General features: G+C 51.9%; 6 protein-coding genes and 1 non-coding gene across 7 annotated transcripts in view; 3 read left to right on the forward strand and 4 right to left on the reverse strand.

Moving 5' to 3' along the window:
- Positions 1-314: 314 nt before the first annotated feature.
- On the reverse strand, positions 315-1,504 carry BP01DRAFT_359015 (GNAT family N-acetyltransferase). Its single transcript, XM_025575570.1, has one exon. The coding sequence runs from the start codon at positions 1,352-1,354 to the stop codon at positions 683-685; it is 672 nt and encodes a 223-aa protein (XP_025429035.1). The 5' UTR covers positions 1,355-1,504; the 3' UTR covers positions 315-682.
- Positions 1,505-1,648: 144 nt separating this feature from the next.
- BP01DRAFT_302114 (acetyl-CoA synthetase-like protein) lies at positions 1,649-4,990 on the reverse strand (the record flags this gene model as incomplete). Its single annotated transcript, XM_025572059.1, has 2 exons — positions 1,649-2,922; positions 3,193-4,990. The coding sequence occupies 2 exons, from the start codon at positions 4,988-4,990 to the stop codon at positions 1,649-1,651; spliced, it is 3,072 nt and encodes a 1,023-aa protein (XP_025429036.1).
- Positions 4,991-6,538: 1,548 nt separating this feature from the next.
- BP01DRAFT_384997 (MFS general substrate transporter) lies at positions 6,539-8,574 on the reverse strand (the record flags this gene model as incomplete). The annotated part of the gene is made up of 10 exons (XM_025577561.1): positions 6,539-6,612; positions 6,668-6,773; positions 6,838-7,171; positions 7,222-7,352; positions 7,405-7,774; positions 7,829-7,949; positions 8,001-8,098; positions 8,150-8,232; positions 8,290-8,426; positions 8,484-8,574. The coding sequence occupies 10 exons, from the start codon at positions 8,572-8,574 to the stop codon at positions 6,539-6,541; spliced, it is 1,545 nt and encodes a 514-aa protein (XP_025429037.1).
- Positions 8,575-8,998: 424 nt separating this feature from the next.
- On the forward strand, positions 8,999-10,789 carry BP01DRAFT_359018 (putative glutamine synthetase). The gene has a single exon (XM_025575571.1). The coding sequence runs from the start codon at positions 9,078-9,080 to the stop codon at positions 10,431-10,433; it is 1,356 nt and encodes a 451-aa protein (XP_025429038.1). The 5' UTR covers positions 8,999-9,077; the 3' UTR covers positions 10,434-10,789.
- Positions 10,790-10,914: 125 nt separating this feature from the next.
- BP01DRAFT_t233 lies at positions 10,915-10,985 on the forward strand. The gene has a single exon. It is a non-coding gene; the product is annotated as a tRNA-Gly (tRNA).
- Positions 10,986-23,003: 12,018 nt separating this feature from the next.
- On the forward strand, positions 23,004-23,907 carry BP01DRAFT_359019 (uncharacterized protein). The gene has a single exon (XM_025575572.1). It carries the CDS (start codon positions 23,068-23,070, stop codon positions 23,452-23,454), a length of 387 nt encoding a protein of 128 aa, XP_025429039.1. The 5' UTR covers positions 23,004-23,067; the 3' UTR covers positions 23,455-23,907.
- Positions 23,908-24,030: 123 nt separating this feature from the next.
- BP01DRAFT_324386 (FabD/lysophospholipase-like protein) overlaps positions 24,031-24,382 on the reverse strand; it is a 3,938-nt gene continuing 3,586 nt past the window's right edge. The window contains exon 7 of the mRNA XM_025572829.1: positions 24,031-24,382. Coding sequence (XP_025429040.1) covers positions 24,097-24,382 — 286 coding nt within the window. The 3' untranslated portion in view covers positions 24,031-24,096.

Below are 24,382 nucleotides of genomic sequence, written 5' to 3' on the forward strand. Positions count from 1 at the left end.
GGAATAACACGCGAGTCGGAGATGCTGTCCCGGTTGCGTCTTGCTGGGGGATTTGGACTGTTTTTGGACTCGTGCGTCAAGCAAGGGTCGAGAGGGGCGGTGCAGCTGTCACCAGCCGCTTTGGGAAATTGAGGTGGAAGGGAACAGCTGCACTAACTTATACCGGTCTCGATGGGAATGCCAGCTGCCACATCTCTTGGTCTCATGCTTGTTTCGGTTGTTAGTCTGGGTTGTATGATAGATGATCCATCCCTGCCCCAGTGGCGACTGACTACTTCTTAAATTTAGGCTACCGCGTGTGTATGAATACATATATCAGCGTCAACACCATTGATTCCTTGGGTTGCTTAGTTGATTAAGATACCTGAGGGCCTCCGTGGAGGGGTTGAAGTTCCTTCCCCCTTGCTCCCTTAGTCAGCATCGCTCACATGCGTCAGGCCGATGCCTCGGTCGATTCCGTTCAACACTATTCCGTAGACCATCCATCCCAGGGACTCACCGCTCCAAACATCGGCAGAACAACCACTCAATCTAAAGCAGCGTACAGTACAGGATCTCATCCGAAATCAACACAATAACAAATTACAGGCAGGTATAAATCCTCATTACTTCCTCATGACCGTAAGTTGCCTTCCACTCCCCTTCCCCTCCCCCCTCGGGCGGCACAACCGCCCAAACTAACTCACACACCTTCTGGCTTCACCCCCTGCGGCTTCACCTCCTTCCGCATAAACGCCGCATAAAAGACTACCTCCGAGCCATCCACTCCCACCTCCGACCACCTCGCCTCCTCCTTCCAAGTCACATACCCGCGCCGCGCATACCACCACTGACTACATCCCTGAAGCGGGGGCTGGGAGCCCGTGCGCGCCCACACCCCGGTCCCCTCAGGCGACTCATCGAGATAGTGCCGCTCGCTCTTCGTCGTGAGCGCCAGGGACCGGCAGTGGGGCTGCTCGACGGTCGCGGCGCGCTCCTCGACGAGATCCATGGCGCGGCGACCGAGCCCCATCGCGCGGTACTCGGGGAGGATGAAGAAGGTTTGGATGGTTAGAATAGAGCGGTCGGCGCGGGCAAGACCCTCGTCGGGGGGGTCGCTGTAGGCGTCGAGGGCGATGTGGCCGGCGCGAATCGTGACCGCTGCCTGGATTGTTGTGGAAGTGGTCGTGGGGTCGGGGATACAGATCCAGAAGAAGCTTTTAAGTCCCTCGTCTTGTTTGAGTTTCCAACCCTCGATCGTCTCGGCTTCGTGGTCCCAGCCGCAGATTCGGCGTTGGCGTTGCATCTCAGCATGCTCGGCGGGGTCGTGGAGATTGATCGGAGTGAGGTGACAGGTGGGTGTTGTGGCCTTCATTTTTTCCCCTTCTGGCTTTGCAGAGACTTCTTTAGTTTATGCTTTAAGAAAGAACAAAAGAAGAGAAAAACAAACGGTATTTGAGGTGGAGTGTGTTATGCGATGTGAGTCTGGTAAGAGGGTCATTGAGTCATTGATAAGGAGGCTCGCCGGCTAGTGCTTACAGTACATGCTTATTGTAAGAGCATTGATTAAGATGGTCCAGTGTGTGGCGAATGCGCAAACACGCTAACATTGATTAAGCTACGGGAAGTTGATAAAACTTTCCCGTCGTGGCACGCGCTAAAAGAACATTCAGAAACATCCATTACCATACTTTTGAACGTGATCTCGTGAACTTGAACTGCAAACACCATTGCACATGATCATTGTTGCGATGGTGACCACTTGTCGATTGCCACCTGCATCAACCTCGCCGTATATTCCACCTGCGCAGAGCGTTAGAAAGCAGTTCCAGCAAACATAAATAAGAACACAACTTACCACCTCAGGATCCATGAGCGTATCGTGATGCGCATGGTCAATTACATGGCACTCAACATTCTGCTCGCCCACCATTTCCGCCCAACCTCCCGGTCCCATCGACTCCCGCGGCGTTTGCAGCCATTCCTGGCTGGTTCGTTCCTGCGTCTCTGGTCCATACTGCTGCAGTATCCTCTCTGCTTCGACAAGCACTGACGGCAGTCGATCGGGATCACCGTGTCCCGCCCAGATCACGAAAATCCGTACCGGACTTCTATCAGTGGAGGCAGTATGCATGGGACGCGGCGAGTACTTCAGCTTGGCCCGAACAGAGGCAAGACTGTGCTGTCGCCGGTAGGAAGGAATCTCCATGTCCGGTTTTCCAGCGCGACGGATTGCGGGATAGAAGCCGACGATCTCCAACAGTTTGACCGAGGGCTCGAGGACACACGGATCCGGGCGGGGCAGCGGCATGTCCAGGTTTATGATGCCTAGCACTGATTGGCCCTGTTGGCGGAGCTGGTATGCCTCTTCGTAGGCGATGATGGCGCCCATCGACCAGCCACCTAGTAGATACGGTCCCTCCGGCTGCCGTTTGCGGATGGTCTTGACGTATATGGCGGCGGCCTCTTCGACTGTCCAGGCGGCGTCGCACTTGGACATGAGGAAAGGTGATCCTAGCGCGTAGACGGCCAAGTCATTGGCGAATTTGGGCAGTGGCTCGTATGAGAAGGCGTATCCCGATCCGGGGGGTGTCATGAAGAGGGACGGCACGCCCGGCTTGGGGGTCCCTTGGAGGAGCGTCAAGAAGCATTCGCGGGGTGGCTCTTCCGCGGCGGTGTCAAAATCAAGCAGGTCGGCGGGGTTGGTAATTGATTGCAACCGCTCAATGATTTTGCTGATTGTGTGTGGTGTGAAGAAGAGCGACGAGGGAAGTGACACTTTTGTCTCTTGTCGGACCTGATTGAGGAGCGCAATCGATGTGATGGAGTCAATTCCCAAGTCGATCAATCGCGTGGCCGGGTTGATATCCTCCCCCTTCGCGAACGCAATCGCGCTCAATAATGATTCTATGACCTTTGAGTTGGAATGCGACTTGAGGGGCTCTAGGTCACTGTTCGATTTCACGCGAGTCGCCTCCAAGTGCCGAGCGTCCTCGAGCACTTGCATCTCTTCGGCAATCGTGTCAGCAGCCATCCAAGCCGATAACGAAACCCTGTTGGCAATGTCCTTCCGCAACTGGCTCTTGACGGAGTCGAGCAAACGAACATCGGCATACGCGGCCAGATTGACGTTCACGTCAATCATCGTCGCGTCGTTGAGCCCGGATGCTCGCGCCCACGCTTGTTTTAACCTGGTCTCCAGCATTGCTCGACTATACAACCTATTGCGCGCTTGCGACTTCCGCTCCGTCCAGTACGCTCCCACCAATTCCGTCAACTTCGATTTTTGGACTTTCCCCGCGAGAGTCCGAGGGTAGTCGCTCAACCCCAGGGCTGACACCGCCACCACTCCTGCCGGGACATAGAGGGCGCCCATCTTGGCCCGGACGGTGTCCTTGAGCTGGCGGGCCCTGCCCTCATCGATATCCTGTCGGATGACAGCAACCGGCACCTCGCCAGCAACCTCATCCGACGCGCGCACAATCTGCGGCTCTAGCACATGGAGCTCGGCCGTCTGGCCCAGCACGGCCTCGATAGCCGACGGCTCGATGTTCTCGCCGCCTCGGATGATGGTGTCGTTATACCTGCCCACCAGGTACAGCCGGCCATCCTCGCCGACGACGGCTTTATCGCCGGTGCAGAACCACCTCTGTCCGTTCTCGTCGGTGTAGAACTTGTCGTCGTCCCGGTTCCCTATGTATCCATTTACCAAAGTAGGCCCGGAGAAATGCACCTCGCCAACGGCGCCCATCGACACGGGAGCCCGGCTGCCCTTGGCACAGATCCTCACCCTGGCGCCCGGCAACGGTAACCCAATGGAGACATCGCGACCACGAATCACCTCATCGACGCTCTCGGCCGCACCGGTCGAAACCGCGATCCCCTCGGTCATCCCGTAGTAATTTTCCACTGCCTGAGCGCCGAGGTGGCCCAAACAGATGCGCAGCACTTCCTCCGTTGGCGGCGCGCCAGCCAGCACGATCCGCTTCAGGGAGGAGAGCCTCTGCGCCGGCGCGATGGCGACGCCACTCAGAGCATGCAACATCGTCGGCACCAGCGCGGTAAAGGTGCAGCGTTCGCGCGTGATCGTCTCGACCAATTTCTCGGGTTGAAAGCCCTCGCTGGGAAACACGACGGTGGCGCCATTGAGGAACGCCGCCATGAGAACCATGTAGCCGAAGGCGTGGTTATTGGGCAGGACAACGGCAACGCAATCACCAGGCCGCATCGGGTGCCGGAGACTCGCACGCCAGGTGCTGGCGGCAGTCGACGGGAAGGCAGAGGCCTGCACGAAGCAGCCTTTGGGCAGGGAGGTGGTGCCACTAGTGAAGAAGATGGATGACTCCACGGTCTGGTTCTCATCCTTGTCCCTCGTGTTCATCGAATCAGATGTAGAGCGCATAACCTCATCAAAGCCAGCCCAATCATTCGCTCCCCCTCCAACCGCAATCAAAACCCACTCCTCCCCCCTCCATTCCCCAATAACCTCCCCGACCCTCTCCCTCAGCCCCTCACCAGCAATAACCACCACCCCCTGGGGATCAACCGCCTCAACAGCCGTGCTCACCATATGCACCGCCTCCCGCTTATGCCCCAAACACCTCGGACTTAGCGGCACATGCACGCAGCCAATCCGATACGCCGCCCACGTTGCAATGATGTATTCGGCCGAATTAGCCGTGAAGAGCATCATTAGTGAGCCCTTGCCGATCCCGCGGGCTTGAAGGGCGGTCGCGAAGCAGTCGACTCGCGCGGATAGGTCGCGGTAGGTCCAGCGGAGGCATTGTGGGCTGTTTGTGTTTGCTCTGGTTTTTGTGGGTTGGTTGGCATTAGCGCTGTAAAGGTCCGGCGGTTGATGCGAGCAGACCAAGGCGAGTGTGTCGGGGTGGGTTTGGACGATTTCTTGGAACTGGCCGTCTAGGGAGGGGAATGGTTGCGAGGAGGAGGAGGAGGAAGAGGAAGAGGAGCGATGGAGAAGCGGAGCACCGCGGAGGTCGCTTGCTTGAACCATTTTTTTTTGTTTGTTCGGGTATTCTTCTCTTCCTCTTACGGGTACAAAAGATAAGGCAGGGAGCTGGAGGTGAACCAACTCTAGATTAGATGGGGTTGATGTTGCTGTGATCGGGGAAAGGGAATACTTTAAGGCGCACAACTAACGGGTGAGAGCTAGGCTTTGCTAATTCCTTCTGCTTTGGATGCTCAAGCTGCTAGCTGCTGTGGAATTCCGGTGAATCCAGGCACTCACCCCTAAGCCACGTGCAATTATTTCTCCATGGCATTGGAGGGGCAGGCGAGAAGGCACTATTGACTCTAAATGTAGATGTGGCGAGCTGCATTGCTTTGCCTGGCATCTTCGGTGGGGGGGGGATCTGGCCTAGTTCAGGCCCTCAAAGTAAAACGATCTGCGGTACCGTGCATATCGTGAGTTCTGTGTACGTAGTACGGAGTAGGTCAGTACGAGTAGTCAGTGAGAGTGGGGCGACGATCCAAGGTCTTTCTTGGGTATACTTCCGGTTGCTCATGAGGAGAAAATGATTGACGTCTTGCTCCGGAGTATAACATCAAATATTTCCAAGGATGGAGGAGGATCATACTCATCATCTTCCCCCTCAGACAAACTCAGCTAAAGAATATTCGGCATAGTACATTTTTCTTCCCTCCACAGCCCATTCCTGGGACACCATATCCAATTCAAGACCGAACCTCATACTCACCCATTACAAATCAAGATGGAAAACTCCAAAAATACACTATACAAAGCACCCGAGATCGTCCTTCTAGACAACCCGATCTGTCCGATTCTCCCGAGCCGAGCTGAACAAGTGGATCCCCGAATTGTCTCGATCAAGCGGTAGTTCGATACAGGTTTGTTACACCAAGCCACAAAACACATTCTCCAGACCTAACTTTTTGACTTGTCAGCCCAACAAGAAAAGCATTTTCGAGAGCGAAGCAAGAAAGTCCCGACGTGATTGCCGTGTCATGCAGGCGTATCGTCCCCCGTTCTTGGGAGAGGTGGGGAGGAACAGAGGGGTATGATGCCGTATCGTTACGTGACAGTGAGCCACAAAGGTTTAAGTATGTGATGGATGTCAGCTTTGCAGTTCAGCTCAGCTAGAAGGGCTCTGTATGAGGAGAATAGCTGGGCTAGCTGGGCTTGCATCATGCATCGCTGATCGCTTCGGTGTCAGTGTCAGTGTCAGTGCCACTGTGCCTACTGCGTACATCCCACGTCACCCCCTTTTTCTGGAAGAAGCATCACAGCAAGAGAATTTCAAGATTCCACCCATGGAACAAAAGCCATTCCCCACGGGTAGATCCAGATTTTCCAATGGTTCGTTGCAAGTGGGGTCCAGCAGTGGCCGATCTATCCTTATCGCAGATTAGCTTGGCTGGACTGGAATGCGCTAGAGAGCGGTGAAGAGTCTGCAACAATGCGCCAAGAGTTTGCGAGATTAAGGATCGTGTTCCAAGTTTTTGTCCACCCTCTATGATCATTATACCTAGGTCAATTGTATTGTATAGGCCTCGAGAAAGTATTCATCGGGAATGTAAAGTTTCACAGTTCGACCTTTTCCTCCTTCGGGAAAAGCACAATTCCCCCAACAATCACGGAGAGGACTAGAGCCGATGCTATTCCGATTCGTCAGAACGTCATTGCGAATGAATGAGGTGGGGACAGACATACCCGGAACTAATCGATAAGCCTCGATATACCCCTTCTGCACCACAGTCTGAATGGTTGACGGCAAGGTGGTGGTGAAGTTATAGTCATGCACGATGTGATCGATCAACTAGCCGGCCCAGGTCTCAATATTAGCAGCTTGACAAGAGTTCTAATGGGAGGAGCTCAATTACCTCCCGCTTTCCTGGCATGTCTCCCAGTCCCGCATTTACGCGCAAGCGGAACAGCTGCTGCAGCGCGGCCGCGCTGACACTCGTTCCCACGATCTGGCCCACCTGCTGCGAGAGATGATACACCGCGATAGCACTGGCAAGCTGCTCGGTAGGCGCACGAATGGTCAAATCGATAAATTGTGCCGAGAGCAGAATGCCGCCGCCGACGCCCCAGGGAAAGCAATAGAGGACTTCCAATGGGCGGATGCCGTGGAGCCAGCGGATGACCATGAGCGTCAGTGATAGGGTAGTGATGCCGATGGCGATGAGAGAGATTTTGCGAGGCTGTAGATCTCTGCGACCAGCGTTAGACATGTTCTGTTGCGAGGACATTGGTGACCTCACCTGCTCAATGTTTTGCCGGCAACGATCGATCCTGAAATTAGACCCAGGGCAGCGGGCCAGATGCGTATGGCAATGGCGGAGTTGGATAGATGGTCAATTCGATAGAAATAAGGCGGTAGGTTATTCAAAATCTGTTGCCAGTAGTCAGAGAGGTCTAGAAGATGACTGCTAGCGTGAATTTACAGTGGTGACGGTGGCAAAGTAGACAATCTGGCCACAGAATATGCCGGACAGTCCGGGCGAGCACACCACAGAAGGCGGTATAATCGGATATCGAGTCCCAAATCGCTCAATAAGGACGAATATCACAAGAAACGCGCTCGAAACAGCGAGCAGGGCTGGCGTCTGCGATGTGAGATATGAAATACCCCCCTCCGTGGTCGCTAGAATGAAAGATGTGACCAGGATGAAGAAGCTGGCAACGCCAAAATAATCAAAGTTCCATAGGCTCAACCCTTTGTTGGAGCGACTCTCAATCGTCGGGGAGGCTGAGAATTGCCACTGTGCGAGAGCTAAACACAACACCGCAATGGGAGTTTGCCCGATCAAAGACCTAACCTCCGTGTCAGTATCTGAAATTACTTTCACCCCCAGGCCGGGCCCCTACCATCTCCAACCGACCATGTCGGCGACTAGTGCACCCAAAGGTCCTCCGCAGCCCTGCCCCACGATGCCAGCTGCGATGATGTAGCTTCGCACCGATGCAACTTGGGTGATGTCAAACATTTCTAGCTTGGAGTTAGCATTGCAATCATACTCCGCAGGTCTGTAGGTAAGACCGTTCACCAGGACCGAAAGTAAATCGGTCATGCCAGCACCGCCCATCCCAGAGATCAAGCGACCAAGCACAAAAGGCCATAATGTTTCGGCGATGCCACTGTTGACAGACATTAATATAGGCAGCAACCTCAGCCTTCAGGCCACTCACGAGATCAAGCATCCGACCGCGAACAGGCCATACGCCGACAGGAGGAATTGGCGACAGCCGTAAATATCGCTCAGAAAGCCATACTAGATCATTCTCAACCATTAACGTTCTGCTGAACGACGAGTCCACAGTGAACTGACCACAGGCAGCGCGATGCAAAATCCCACATTGTAAATTACCAGAAGCAGCGATGCACTGGCCGGAGAGTGCAGCGAGGATGCGATCTCTCCTTGAGTCGCTAGCAAAATCGACTTGTCTGCGCTTGCAAGAAAGACACCTGCTTTCCTCAATCATTTCTTCTCATTCCGGATGCAAAGTCAACCTGTTAACTCACCAACTAAACCAGCTAGGATCTTACTGATATCGGCCTTGCTAGACGGCCGACGGTCGCCTTCGCCCAGCAACGGAGTCTGTTCATGCGCCATGATGGTGGGAATGAACTAGAAACGCCCAAGCTGAGCACAGACGGAGTGGCGTCCTATTATCACTGCGCTCGAAACACCGAGTCGGGCCAGTCTCGGGGACCTCAGGCAGGAAAGTTAGGGTAACAATCCTAGACGGAAATGGGCAATGCACCGGACGATCGTCAAGCCACCATGCAGCCAAGACAATAGTTCACGATTATCTCTGACACCCTGTCACAATCTGTGACAGAAATCTTCCGATTGTTACCGCTAAGGGACCCACTAGTGGATCGATCGCAATGGCGCTTGACGGCATCCGATCGTCAACAAGACTTGCGCAGTGCACAGAGGGCAGACTGCAATGAGGGCGGCTCAGCAGCCAGCTTCCGATCTGCAGCAAAAGGGGTCCGTGTCTGCAGCAACAATCACTAAACCATCCATGATCCTATTATAAACCCAAATGGTCCGCTGACAAGGATCCTCATCTTCCACATTTTCCACAATTAGGCCTGAACATAAGCGCAATGAATTTCTTGACGCGATCACTCACTACCCCGTCAGCGGCGGCGGAAACAGCCCCCTCAACAGGAGTCGAGGTTCTCATTCAAATTCGACAGCAATACCCCGACATTCAATTCCTGCGATTCCAATGGCAGGACTACTCTGGAGTCCTTCGCGCCCGTGTAGTACTCCTTGACACCGCAATAGCACAACTCACCGAGGGCAAACCAATGAAAGCGACTGGCCTCGCGCTCACCTGCTCCGTCGACAATCACCTCATCCCCGGAACCCCAACGGATGCTCAATACTGGCTTGTGCCGGATTGGACGACGCTGCATCCCACCGTCGCACCGGGCAGCGCGCAGGTGCTCTGTTCGCTGGACTACACCCTCCCAGGGCAGCCAATGACTCAAGCCCTCTGCCCACGACACACCCTTGCACGAGTGCTCGAGCAGGCACAGTCCCGCTGGAATCTGTCATTCCTCGTGGGTTTCGAAGTAGAATTCGTGATCATGAAACCAGACCCTGCGACCGGTAAGCTGGAGCGCTACAGCCGAGGCTGGGGGCTGTTCTCTGTGGGAGGTCTGCGCGACCCATGCTACCAACACATTGAGCAGTGTGTTTTGAAGCTGCACGCACGCGGGGTCGACATTCAAGCGATTCACACCGAAGGCGTCCGGGGTCAGTACGAGTTTGCCCTGGGGCCAAAGCCGCCTATGCAGGCCGTCGACCAGCTCATCCTGGTGCACAGCTATTTGAAAGACACGTTCACACCGCTTGGATGTACGGTCACCATGACCCCGAAGCCCGTTGTAGGCGACTCTCTGGCTAATGGCCAGCACACACATCTTTCACTCCAGCCAGCCAGCCCGCAGCTCGAGGCCTCTTTCCTGGCGGGTATGCTGAAGCGTCTACCGAGTCTGTGCAGCTTTTGCCTCCCGCAGGATGTGTCATATGAGCGACTTAAGCCGTTCGTGGGTGGCGCAGATGCCGTGTGCTGGGGCACCGAATGTCGGCTGGTTCCTGTGCGTAAGATCGAGCCGAGTCGCTGGGAGATTCGATGCATCGATGCCATGGCCAACATGTATCTCACATTGGCGGCGATCATCGGGGCGGGGTTAATGGGATTGAACAGTCAGGAGCCGTTGGTGTGGCCGGATCTGGGAGATCCGGCAAATGCGACCGCGGCGCAAGGGGAACCACTGCCAAAGACGCTGGATGAGGCATTGGACGTGCTGGAAGCGGATGCAGGAGAGCTCGCGATGGTCCTCGGTCGGCCGATCATCGATCTTTATGTCAAGACAAAACGGTTCGAGGTGGCTTCGCTGGCGAAGCTGGATCCGGGAGAGGTGAGGGAGTTGTTCCTTGAGTTGTACTGAGGACGGCGGGCCGTCTTTTGATATCTTGGGATATACAGATGTGGAAGATGAGTATCTAGTATGTTAATTATGTTGGGCCTGCGCACCATTTCCTGTCCATCCCAAGACCTAGAAGTCATTCAGGATGATGGCCTGAGGGTCTAATTCCATAAGGTACATTCCTTAACCTAAAGCCGAGCAGAGATTGTCAGTGTGATGATTTATGAAGGTGGATCAAGGTGGATCGAGGGAGAGGCATGTACATGGATACGAGAATATACACCCTGTCACTCCCGTTCAGATCAAACGGCAAGCCCACGCACAGTTAATAGTTCGACATTCATACCAGGTTTACAAATCATGGCTGGAAATCCCGGGTCTTCAAACTTATTGCTCAAAATTGGCGAACTTCGCACTGTGTTTGTGGATTTAGCGGTACTCAAGCAATTCAGGCTCAGTTTTTGCATGATATTTAGATAAATGTGAAGAGTTTATCACATAAGCATCATTGGTCTAGTGGTAGAATTCATCGTTGCCATCGATGAGGCCCGTGTTCGATTCACGGATGATGCAAAACTTGTTCCGAAGGTTCGCCTTACAGAGTTCTCTTTTTGTTTTGTCTCAGAAGACTCACGCATGCATGCATGCCATTAGCCTTGCAAGCATAGGTTAGGCGCATTGTCTGTGCTTCAACTGTGAGAGGGAGAGGCGTAGCCCAGTTCATGATAGCAAGACATATCAATTCTATTCAATTCAAATTCTATTGACCTCGGGGGGCCCCTGGGGCCCCCCGAGCCCGCCTATTGCGGCTAGCTATGAAGGTGCTTCCTTGCAGCCCAAGAATTGTCCAGTACGCCTAAACCCTCAAAAATATGAATCAACGCATTCCCACTACAGAACAGCGGTTGTCCGGCTGTTCTTGTTCCTTCTGTGTACTGTGTATAGTCTGCACCCTTCCCATGACCAACGGGCTGGTTGTTCCAATTACACATCGTCTTCAGCGCCTATTCCCATTGCCCGTAGGCCTATTCCTTCCTCACTGTCCCCGGCATCAGCCGCTCATACGTGGTTGAATTGCCCCAGTAGGCCTGTTTTGATTATGAATTCGGCAACGTAACGTGTTGCCTGCGGGTGTGATACCAGTATATCATAGTCAGTCAGCTGCCCGCGCTGCAGGTGCTGGCCCTCCGTTCCCCCAGCCAATATCCGTGTGAACATGGCTTGTCGGTCCGCTGCAATCCACGTGCATTCAAGCAGAATATGCTTTGTTGTCTGTAACCGCCCGCACATGCATCTACCTGTCTCGTGGGCTTTGATTTCCCAAAGGAAGCGGGCAAGCCCAATCCTTTCAGTTCGTAGCTGTATAATCACCGCTCCGTATGCCTTGGGTAACGCATTATACAGGCCAAAATTCCGTAAGCTCGCTTGCGGGCTCGCTTAGCAGCCCCGCTGAGGTTGATCCGACTTCACCCTCTGAGCCTAATTTAACCTCACCCCCTGAGCTTAATCCAACCTCATCCCCACCACTGCAGGCAGCTCGCTTGGCCGCCTCGTCGGCCCTCTCATTCCCGGGCACCCCAAGTGCGCGAGCACCCAATGAAGCTGTATAGGTCTCGCCAGTTGGTGGGCCTGTTCGTAGATCCACCGTATAATGAACTGCCCCGACGGGCGGCCTGGATTGTCCACGGCTCTAAGTGCGGCCTGTGAATCACTGAAGAGATGGATAGGATCAAGCTGGGTCATCTTCGCTGCCAGGACCAGTGCAATCTTCCGTAAATCCCTTGCATAGACTGTTGAATCTTACTCGGTTCCTAGATGGCTCATCTGCTCGTAGCCCCCCCGGGCGCTTACCGCTGCACCCCCGATCCCCCCATTGAAACCACTTCCATCTGTGTATACTATAGTAGAGAGGCCTGTTAAAGATAAAGTAGATCAGTTAGGTATAGAATAATAGCAGTTCCTATTCTCATAGATACAGGTAGATTTCAGGTCATTAACGTCACGACTATTGCATCAATGATACGTGGGTGGACCGACGGCGAGCCGACAGGGTCACGGCGGTTATCCATGACAAGATCGTCGTTGTGATCAAAATAATCAACCAGGCAAAACTAATACCCGTAGTATATATGCTGCAATGACGGACCCTACACTTCCTAAACTGTGGGAATATCCCGATCCTTTCTATTAGTATAATAATCCCTAATTTAACTATATTTCTCTGTATAAGCCGTCTTATATAGGCCACCATCCCACTTATAACTCAGACCTATGGACTTTTAAACAAATTTTTGTATATTCCCCAGCAACCTATTGGATTTATTAAGAAACTTTCTAAGGATTCTATTAACTCCTATATTAAAGATCATGAAGAGGCGTATACAGTAGAAGTCTATATATAATCAGTAGAAGACACTATATATGTGATCAATCGCTATATGCGATAAGGTGATCATGAGGAAGTTGTTCATTCAATGCAGGGCCTGGGAGGCCGGAAGGTTAAGTATCCTACGCCATCGATGCAGGCGATACAGGAAGGCGCGGAGGCCTCAATACACCAAGCCGTGGAGGCGGCGGTCACAGTTGCCCTCGCCAAAGAAAGACGGATCGTCCTCGATGCTATATACATATAGACGGGAATACATGAAGACAATATAGGTATATCGAAGTTACAACCGATGGAACTGATAAGAATATGGAAATGATGAAAAGACGAATAGTCAGTCGAAACCCTCTTCGAAGACACGGACAAGGTCGGGTGAGTTGAGATTGTATTCACATATCCACTGATCATGTTCTGGACTGTAGCCGAGCCAACGGACCAAGTACTCGGCGTGCATAGGACCACCTCCATGTCGACGTACGTGTCATGAATGACGAGGGGTTCTCATGATTGAATCGATTGATGATGAAGCTGTCTTTAGAATCAACGGGGCGGAACCACGAGATATCCGCCAAAGGCGGAACCATCTGGCAAAACCACCGGCCATCATGCCGGGAGGTTATCGCCTTAGGCGATTCACTACAGTACGCGTTTATTAAGAATGCGTTCGACTTCCCACTGGTCTTCGGCTTCGTCGACCGCGGGTGGTTCAAGTGGCTGGCGGCCAAACGGGTCGACTCCTCGAGGTGCGGGTTCAAGCTGCGACACTGATATGACGGGGTGGATTTTGAACGTGTCCGGTAACTTGAGACGGTATGCGTGGCGTCCGACGCGTTCGAGAACATCGAAAGGGCCGGAGAACTGATATCCCAGCTTGCGTGGGACGTCCCTAGCTGCAGGCACATTGTATCCCTTGTGCAATCTCAAATACACCTTGTCGCCCACGTCGAACTGCATGGGTTTGTGCCTGGCGTCGTACTCACGCTTCATATGGACTGCGGCGTATTTGATGGCATCTTCGGCATCAAAACGTGCAGACACAAAGTCTTGGTATGTTCGTGTCGGCGTAAGCGACTTCAGCAAACCGAGCGGCTGATTGAGCTTCATGCCATACATGACTTCATGTGGCGTACGACCTGTTGAGGAATGGACGGATCCATTAAAGGACGCGATGAGGTTCGGCAACTGCGAAACCCAGGACAGCCCCTTGGTGGTGGTATGCCGCAGCATAACTTCCAGGGACTGAATCGTACGCTCCGAACTACCGTCTGTCTGGGGATGGTGAGCGGTACTGAATAGCCATTGACACTTCAAGCCGTTGAAAAGACCACGAGACACGTCAGCAACAAAACGTCGGTCTCGGTCAGAAATCCACACGCGCAGCACGCCCCAGTCGTGGGCTTGCAGGTACGCTAGGATTGTTCTTCCCCATTCAAGCGCCTTCCAGTCGGCCTTGCCTGGGATACACCCCACTCTTTTAGTGAATTTGTCCATTAGGACAAGCAACTGGTTGAATCCGTTACACAGGAAGGTCGGTGATGAAATCAAGAGTAACGGTGTGAAATGGTATAGGGGGCGAGACGATAGGCTGCAAATCGCCATACGGCTTGTGTTTGGGGACTCGATGTAAACGACAATCAGGGCAGTACTGTATATAGTCACGTTGAAGACGTCGACAACGGTAGAACGTCAATCCTTCCAAGGCGTCAAGACACTTCTGCAGGCCTTGGTGGCATCGGTCGTTGTGCACCATGTGGAAGACGTCTTGGGCGAGACTGCGTGGCAGGTATAGCCATGGCTCCTCGCTTAACACAGTGTCTTCGTCTTCGCTATCTCGATGCACGCCGTATTTGAGCATGTATAGGAGACCATCATATTCGACGTAAGGGAGAACGGCGGGATTCGCTGCTTCGGTATTGCTGCGGAGGACGTTCAGGATCTCGGATGCGCGAGGATCCGACGCATATCCTCGTCTTACTCGGTCCTTGAACTCGTCAGACATATGCAAGGACGTGGCGAATGAACGTTCGAACATGTGCGTCGTAAACGCTTCGACCGGGTTAAATGTCTCAGCGTCTTCGTCGATAGACATCCCGTCTTCGATGTTGAGGACGAACGCGTCTTCTGCGTAGTTGTCCAGGTCGACGTCATGAGGCAGGGGGTCACCTCCCTTCCGGGGAAGACGAGACAGAGCGTCTGCCACGATATTCGTGACACCCGGCCTGTGGCAGATACGGAGAGCAAACTGCTGCACGTATTGTGAGGCACGAACAAGACGCAGATTCAATTTCTCGACCGCGACGGTGGTATGCAGAGACGCGGTGTTGTGAGTACAGATGCCGACAGTAGACGCATGGTCGGTAAAGACGATGGGTGGCTTGGACGCGGACTCAATCATATGGCGCAGCTTGTGGATCGTCCACACAAGACAGGCGACTTCCATCTCGGTAGGCCAGTAGCGAGTCTCCGCGGGGCGTAGAAGGCGACTCATGAATAGAACCGGCTGTACCTTAGTGTGAGGAAGCGGAGTCGGTTTCTCACCGGGGGCGATTAGGTGCTCAGGGGCGTGGTATGCCATGACGCCATAGCCTCTTTTCGACGCGTCGAGGTCGATATATAACTGATCGTCAGGATCGAAATGAGAGAGTATGCAAGGATTGGTGAGGTCATGTTGGAGTGCTTCAAAGGCGTCAAGTTTGTCTTTGGTAGGCTCGACCGGCATACGAGCCGAATAATCCTATCTAGGACGTTCCTTGGTAGGACCACCTTTCAACAAGACCGTCTTCCGCTGTTGGAGTGGAGCGATTTTCTGCGCGTATCGACATATCCGATGTCGAAAGCAGCCCGCCAAGCCGAGGTAGTGTTCCAACTCAGCAAGGGTACGAGGGAACGACAGAGCACGCAGTGCGGTAAGCTTCGACTCAGGCGTGACAAGCCCGAGGGCGTCGACTCGTAGACCAAGCACTTTCGCCGACGGGAACGCAATAAATGCCTTCCTTGGCTCGATTTTCAGGTTGATCGATTCCATACGTCCGAAGACCTCATGCAGGTGGTGCAAATGACCGTTGGGATCGATTTTGTCTTTTTCCTACTCTCCATTATCGACAATGCCGTTGAACGTCTCGGAGCCGATGACGAAGTTGTCCACATACGTTTTTGCAAAGGCGAGGTCGTTCAGAAGCAAATCCATATTGCGCTGAACATGTGGAACGCTATTGAGATATCCCATAATAGCGACATTAAAGATCTCTTGTCCTCGATGACTTAGGACAGCAAGACGGTTTCGATGATCACGTCGTACGGGCCACTGATAAAACATCTTGGTGGCGTCGACAACGGTGATGTATCGACAGCGACGAACAAGCTCGAACATGTCCTCTTGACGGGGGACAGGATAGACGTCTCGAATAGCTTCGGCATTGGCGCCTCTGAGGTCGATCACCACACGACCCTTACGTTCGTGCTTGCCGTCTTCGGTCCAGACGTTTTTCCAAACGACGAAGACAGGTTAGCCGGGCGGCGTGTGGGATTTGGTGAATTCCAGCTTGCCTTGCTTTTGTAGGGGTTCAAACATAACTTCAATCATCTTTCTGTCTCAAGGGCTCACGCGGTAGACACGGGCTTTGGGAATTCGGTCTTCCCATCCGTCACGTAGAGGCACTTGCATCCACTGTTCTTCGTGTATATCGACTAATCCGACATTGCTCCCGTCAGGAAGTGCCCAAATATCGTAGCTATTGACGACTTTGGTCAATCGCTCAACGGCATTCTCGCCGCAGTTGTATATGGTCACTCCGTTCGGCAAGACGGTGACGTTGTCGGTGTTGGGGGCAGCGAAAATGCTAGACCGATGGACGTCTTTCGATATTTCGGTATTCACTTCCTTCGTTTCTCGTCTTCCGGTGTAGCGGTCTCAACAGCCATAGCGTATGCGTCGGCCAAATCTTTGGACACGCAGCGGCGGTACTCGTGGTCGACTGAGTCGACAACTGTATTGCAGCTCGGTGTCTCGACATCGACGTCTTGATAGACACGGGCGTATTCAGCATAATCATGGCTGACACGATACGCGGTGACAAGTTCACTGTCGGACAAGGTGCCTAAGCGAGCGTGACGAGCTAGGATAACAGGTTCGGACGTCTCATTAGATGCCTCGACGAAGGAGAATTCATGATCCACCAAATGTGCGTACAGCACGGCATTGCCAGTAGACGCAGCGGCTATAGGACTAGAGATGTAATCCCGCTCGGGGAGAGTCTCAGGTGTCTTGACCTTGACAGGGACGCGAATCTTCGAGTGCGGTGGTACAACTATACGCTTTTGGGATACCACATAGGCCTTGACACGGTCTGTGGCTTTGCATCGGATCGCGGACACGATTTTGACTTGAGCGTATTACACATATACCGCGTTCCACGTCAGGAATAATGCCCTCACGAGTCATAACGTCGTTCCCGATAAGCAGATCGGAACGCATGCCCGGCCCGGTCGAGGATTCAAGCGAGGGAAATTCACTTGGAACACCGCGTACTTCGCCGTACGGTGGTTGGAACCGAGGCCTTTGACGCTCAGCGTCTCACACGATGACCAAGTGTCGACAGCAGTCAGTTTGGCGACACTGATAATAGTAGCTGAACAGCCAGAGTCGATACATATGTCGCGTAGTAGGTCAGTGCAATTGATTCCAACACTGGCAGTTGCAGGACGGGAGTCACGCAGAGACGCTAGGTATTCGGGACTGAGTGCTTCTTCCAACGAGAATCGAGTGGACTCGATGATATCGGAAGATGCTGGCGACGATATGACCGGAGCAATCAGACGCGGGGCATTCCTGCAGGGGAGATGTCCATGCAGTCGGTTGTTTGATGTGAAACCGATTCCGCAATTATTACAGTGTACTACAATCGGAGCTTGTGTCTGGGACGCGTCTTCGAGGTTTACCAGCCATGCGTCTCCGTCGGTGTCTGTTTCGGAGCTGGGAGACGAACTGGAATCGCCTTGGGCGATATACGCTTGACCGCCATGCGGAGGATGGTCGAAATATGGATGATCGTAAGACGGATCGTAAGGAGGAGTATGCTCAGCCTGGTAGGATTCGTGAGGCACGAATGGCAGGTCTGCCGGCGGCGGCTGCGTCTGATCGTCAGGAGCGACGTCGACACCGTACGCACGCTGGAACGGTCTACCATCTTGACGGTTCCACGACTGACGATTATTGCTGTTCCAGAATGGATGATTCCAGGATTGACGTTGAGTCATCTCGGTCCTACCCCCATCGGGATGAAGTTCCTTAGCGGGTTGTCGCTGAGGGTACGATTGATGCTGGGGCGGCAGCGACTGACGCGAAGTTTGCTGCTGGCCTTGAGAATGCCATGGCCTGGAATACTGGTTAGCGGTGTTCGCGGCATACAATGCACCGGAAGGTCTGTCAGACGCGCGGGGTGCGTTCGTCTGTCCGTATCCATTGCGGGGGGTCCAGGAATGGGAATTCCAGCCGTATTGCGGCCGACTATCTCTACCTTTTCGATCGTAGCGATCAAGCCGTTTCTCGTCATCTCGACGGTCCTTCTTCTTGTCATTGCGCCTATCGTCCCGACGCCTATCACGATCCTTTCTGCGGCTATCGCGTTTAGCGACTTTGTCTTGCCACTGGAACATCTGACGCTCTAGGCGTTGCAGGAAGGTCGATAATGTAGTATGCTCCTCGGGCTCGGGTATGTCATCCCGCAGGTCAGGGTCAAGATGCTCCCATATCGTACACAGCTGATTGTATGTGTCGTTGATACGGGCAGACCGCGCGTGTAGCAAGATCTCTTGGGCGAAAGTACTGACCGATCGGTTGGCACGAACATCTCGTATGAATACGCGATGCTGTTAAGACGGCGAACAGCGTCATGCACATTGGGACGGAATCGACGTAGTAACTCGCGGAACCAACCATTTTCAAGACTGAGAGCACGTATCAAGCGCTTTTCGCGATCAGTGACTTCAGACCGATACCACTGCAACGCGGCACCGACAAGGCACGTCTGAATGTTCGCCTTGACCGTGGCTTCACCTTTGTAATCAATGATGTCACGAAGATGGTCGATAAACAGATGCGTATCCTGATAATACGTCTTTTGACCATTCGGGTCTTTGTAGCAACCAGCTATCAGATTGTCGGAGGGACAGTCGGGCCAGAAATAGCCAATCTCATCGGTTTTCCACTGATACGAACGCTCAGGAAAGTCGGGTATAGGACCTCGGCCATTACGTTCGTCATCATACTCAGGGTCAAGAAGGTCTCTGTCTCGACCATGACGACGTCGGTCATCCGGAGGAGGTGGAGTGGGATCGTCATCATCGTCTCCGTCACTCGAACTGGGGTCACTGGGGTCGTCACCAAATCGACGTTGACGACGTCTTTCGGAACGTCTATCGTTATTAAGATCCCGACATTCCGAACGTCTTTCGCTATCGACATCTCGACGTATCGAGCGTCTCTCGTCTTCGGCGCCTCGACGTATTGCTTCTTCAGCTCCTCAACGTCTTTCATCAGCCTCTAGACGTCTCGCATCTTGAGGTGGAAGTGGATTTGGGGGATTGGCGGCATCATTGTGGAGATCAAAGTGTTCTTCAACACGTCTAGGGGCTTCGTCGTTTCGACGTCTTGCATTCTCCGCGTCTAGACGTCTATTGACATCTTCGAAACGCGTATCAACGTTCCTGCTAGTGACACGAATCTCAGCTCGTAGCGCAACAATCAAAGCACGAAGGTCTTCCTTCGAAGGGTTTTGACGAGGCGTTTGGGGATCGGTGACAATGACGGGATTTGTCGAACTGCCCGATGCTTGAACAGCTGGCCCACTAGACGGCCCTTCACCAGGGTCGATTTGCTCCGTGTTCGTCATTCCGGATATACTGGGTATGGCGGTGTCACGAATTTCCGTGCGCTGACGGCGTACCGTCGTCAGAGGCGTGGTAGGCAACGTACGTGCAGGATCAGGTGAGTCGAATTGGCCAGGCACCTCAGGGGTGACAGGGCGTCCCAGGTCGGTAACCGACACCGCACTCGTGACCGACAAGGCACGCGTTCGTCCTAGAGGATTTGATGCTTCGGTTCTGAAACTGATATCCAACTCGTGCTTGTCTCGCCATGTACGATAGCCAGGCAGATCCGACACACGATACGCAAGACGCAGGAACTCAGAGACAGCCTTGTTCAAAGACGGACGGTTTATAGACCAGTCCGGTGGCCACTGGAATCACGATTTTGAAGCGGATTGGGTGTATATAGCTGCACGTATTCGGCACGCTGTAGGGTGTCGTTGTCGAGTTGGTGTACGAAGTCACACTGTGCGTACAGCCAAAAGTTCCACAGCTGGTGGGCTAACTCCGCAAGACGCTCTCGCTTGCTTGAAAGCGGCTTCGATATCGACGGTTCGGTAGTTTGCTCAGTACTTGTCTGAGGCGTTTTTGAAGGATCGAGGGGGTCGTCCGTAGGCGGGGACGACGGTTCAGTATAGTCAATAAGACAACGCTGCTTCCTCTTGCGAAGTCTTGACGACATACGGATCAAACGACCGAACGGCCGTCATATGCAATGTATAGAGTTCAGGAGTGACGAAAAAATGAGGTTCAAAAGACACAGGAATGACGAAAAGATGAAGTTCAGAGCGTCTCCGTGGTGGGCGAAAGTTTCGTTTTGTAGCCAAGATGACAAGGAAGGAAGTCAGAACTGTCTAGAACCAACTCTTCGTTCTCAACGAGGAAGGAGGCGTCGCAGCAGTTGCAAAAACGGAAGGCACCGTAACAACCGTCTGCTGGGACGTTCGACGAGGCGAGCAAGGGGGAGAGGAGGCGAGCGACCGGTTCCCTGGATGAGGCCCAAGAACGACGCGTCTTGACGTGCTTTCGTATATCACGAAGCGGGGAGACGTGTAGGACACAAACGTCAGAAAGAAGGAAAGACGATCCTCGGATATACCGTAGAATGAGGCAGTCAAGAGCACGTATAGGACATGCTACCAACTGTGGTAAATCGCTATATGCGAGAAGGTGATCATGAGGAAGTTGTTCATCCAATGCAGGGCCTGGGAGGCCGGAAGGTTAAGTATCCTACGCCATCGATGCAGGCGATACAGGAAGGCGCGGAGGCCTCAATACACCAAGCCGTGGAGGCGGCGGTCACAATATATTCTGATTCTAGTATACTAAGAATCAATCTTATAAATCACTTTATTCTATTATTATAATGTAGTATTAGCTTCTATATTTATTTTCAGTTCTTCTGGGATTTATCATGAAGGCTGTTGAAGACTGTGATAGGATCTACTTGTCAGGGTAGAAGGCCTGTCGACTAGGTAAGGAATCAACCACTAAACACTATGGATTCGTCTAGTAAAGACAAAGGCTATATCCACGAAATAGACTGATCCTTGGGGGATCAGTAGCCTCCTGCAGAGGAAGCAGCACCTTATAGGTGTCGGGAAGGTGCGGGTTCGCCATCGATGACCTCACGACCAGTACATGAGGGGTATGTGGCCAAACCACAGGCGATTCGCCACAGCTACGGGGATTACCCATGACAAAGACTCTATCTCTAAGTAGTTATTTCTTAATCTACAAGTCTCTATAGTCCACAATCGAACCGCGTGTATCAACTTGATGGAACCGTGGGCTACTAAGTATCATACTACTATCTTAGAGAAGTGATATAGTAATACGATATTTGCTCAATATGATATAGCGGGACAGGCAGTGGATAGTATCTATACTAAACAGAACATTACTGTGTACAATGTGATTATATTAGATGCCTAGGAATACGCATAAGACTATCCGGAGCTTTTCACCGATGCCTTATAGCTTTATAACAATACAAATTTGACTGATACACGACGCGATATTATTGAAGGACTAAATACAATCAAAACCGGAAATCTTGCAGTAAGAACAACTTGGGGCATCTCCTACAGTACAGAATTTCTTGCAAAAGCATCAGATTACTACAGTATACTTGAATAAATGGGGGAAAGTACCACGCGTTATTATGGCTCTGATAGGGATGTGGACTCATATCGTGATTGCAATCTTCGGATAGGCCCCTTGAAAGGTCGGCCTGACTCAAGCCAATATGCAATTCATTCGGTTGCTGAGCTTATATACGACGATTGTCGTCGTGCGACGTCAGAGATCAAGGTATCAGGTTATTCGCCGCAAAATACCAGTCACCGAAAATATGCTTTAGCAGTAAAACCACTGGCTGCTCGTGATGTGATTGAAAACGTGATTCTATCTAATACGTGATCATCTAATTTGTGTTTTCTGAGCGCCGCAAAACTTCGATTCTCGGCTATTTGTATGAAACCTGCCCTCATGGGCTCAGGAGACACTGCTCATCATACAGGATGTCTATGGTACGGAAATGAAAAAGTTCTTCATCGTTTAATTGTTGAATCCTAAGTGATCTGTAATCCGCGATTTGTGTAGTAAGGTCTTCTAGCTGAAATCAACCATTGTGCCAAACTTTACCGACAGGAGGAGACTTTGTGCATATACAAGACACATGCGCTTGGTATGACAAAAATTTCAGCGAGAGTTCTGGGTACCTTTGCAGTTTACATATCTAGCTGTCACGGAAGCGTTCTCAATCTGCCAATGTTCTCTTTGCTCTTCGCAGACGGGGCAGCTTTGCCAGGCCTGAAAGTCTCTCTCGTTCAATCATCCCCACATCACAAGAGGTAAGAATTGTCCTACTTAAGCAACATATTTGCTGGATAAACATGAAAAAACATGCTCCCTTTCCCCATACAAAATGTTTTCAATGGTCCACTGTTCATGACATGAGATATGGAGTATTAGAATTCGGTCTATGAAGTAAAATTATGACGTAAGTCCTATTGGGGATATCTTCATGACACGTATATCTTATTTCGGCATTTCAAGTCCATTAAATCTTAATCAGGCTGCGTGTGTCAAAAGCAGAGTCATGTGCTTCTCATGATAGAGTCATGAGTGCTCAAATCGGTGCTGATATAATCAGCAATTAGCAACTGCATTCTCCGACCAGCTTACTGCGTACTGAAAGATTGTATTTCTAGGTCATTGTGATAAGCTGATTGGTTGGGGCGATCCCAGACCCACATTAGGCAACAACAAACAAGCTTCAGGTCTCAGTTTAATGATACTCTACCTTTCGGGCTTTTTTGTTTTTCAGAATCATCATCTCATATTCTTTTTACTCCATGTTACTCTTCAGTCTGCTCGGCTCGAGTATTCGCATTCACCATGGAGGCTATCGTGGATTCTATTCCCGAGCAGTTGTTCCTTGACCTACGAGTCTCTGCGGTCCGCAACCGAACCGCGCGTCTCAACTTGGTGGAACCGTGGGCTACCGAGTATTGCACTGCTGTCTTAGAGAAGCGATATGGTGATGCGATATTTGCTCGATACAATATAGCGGGACAGGCAGTGGATGGTGTCTATTCCGAATGGAACATCACTGTCTACGATATGATCATGTCGGATGCCCAGGAGTACGCACAAGACCATCCGGAGCTTTTCGCCGATGCCTTACAGATCTATAACAATACAAATTCGACCGATACACGACGCGATATTATCGAAGGACTCAAAAAGATCACGTTTGACTACCCATTATCTTTGCCAGCTTGAACAGCGGTTCTAAGCTTCTGATCTCTTTCATTTTACAATAAGCTTACAACCATCTGCCTCATAGCATGAAATTCAGTGTCCCTAAACCTATTATCAACGTGATCTAGTGAGAGCTCCAAAATACACTTGCCGTCTACGCGCAGTTTGAAGGTCCATTCTACAGGTATTATCAGCCCGCCTCACAGATGCAGTAACGATAATACATACGTGCTGGGGCATTAGAACGGCCGGTTTCAGGCACCAAACACATGATCAGTCACAATCGATATACAGTTCAGATTCACTTTCGTTGTCTTTTACCTTCTTGTACACAACCTAGCGAGATCAGCTTCCGCTGCGAACACTGTTCTTCTTTGTTAATGGTCCCAAACCGGGAACGCTAGCGGGAGGCCGTCTGTCAGGCTAGTAATTTTCATTTAGCAGGAGAAAGTAATACGAAAAACTTGTCTTTACCAAATGAGTGCATACGTATGGTACGATGTTGGGTAGAAAATGAGAAATAATAGTTGTCCCTGAAAATATGTATGTGTATTAAAAGCAAGAGAGGGTAATTAGCCGAAGACACGTAGTCTATGCGAACGGAAAACCAGTGCGAAAGGGAGGAGTCATATTTATCGATAGATATTAATTCTCGAATTGCTATCAGTGCGCAGCGTCCTCTTCATATGTTTTTTGTTGTCTAATAACAGGATTGAGGTTTTTGACGCTGATGAGTGTGTCTGGATGCTCGGGCCCCAGCACCTGCTCAGACCCTTGTAAATCTCGTCGGTGCATGGCTTCTGCTTCTTGATATTTGCCCTGGTTGGAAAGAACTAGACCAAGGTTGTTGACGCTGTTGAGTGTGTTCGGATGCGCAAGGCCCAGCACCTTCTCTCGGCCTTGTAATGCTCGTCGGTGCATGGCTTCTGCCTCTTCATATTTGCCCTGG

This window comes from Aspergillus saccharolyticus (assembly GCF_003184585.1).
Source record: "Aspergillus saccharolyticus JOP 1030-1 unplaced genomic scaffold BP01scaffold_30, whole genome shotgun sequence".
Taxonomy (NCBI): domain Eukaryota; kingdom Fungi; phylum Ascomycota; class Eurotiomycetes; order Eurotiales; family Aspergillaceae; genus Aspergillus; species Aspergillus saccharolyticus.

What these genes read in the sequence shown, in the direction of transcription:
- BP01DRAFT_359019 (XM_025575572.1), top strand. Translation starts at nt 23,068, where the DNA reads ATGGAGGCTATCGTGGATTCTATTCCCGAGCAGTTGTTCCTTGACCTA.
- BP01DRAFT_359015 (XM_025575570.1), bottom strand. Translation starts at nt 1,354, where the DNA reads ATGAAGGCCACAACACCCACCTGTCACCTCACTCCGATCAATCTCCAC.
- BP01DRAFT_359018 (XM_025575571.1), top strand. Translation starts at nt 9,078, where the DNA reads ATGAATTTCTTGACGCGATCACTCACTACCCCGTCAGCGGCGGCGGAA.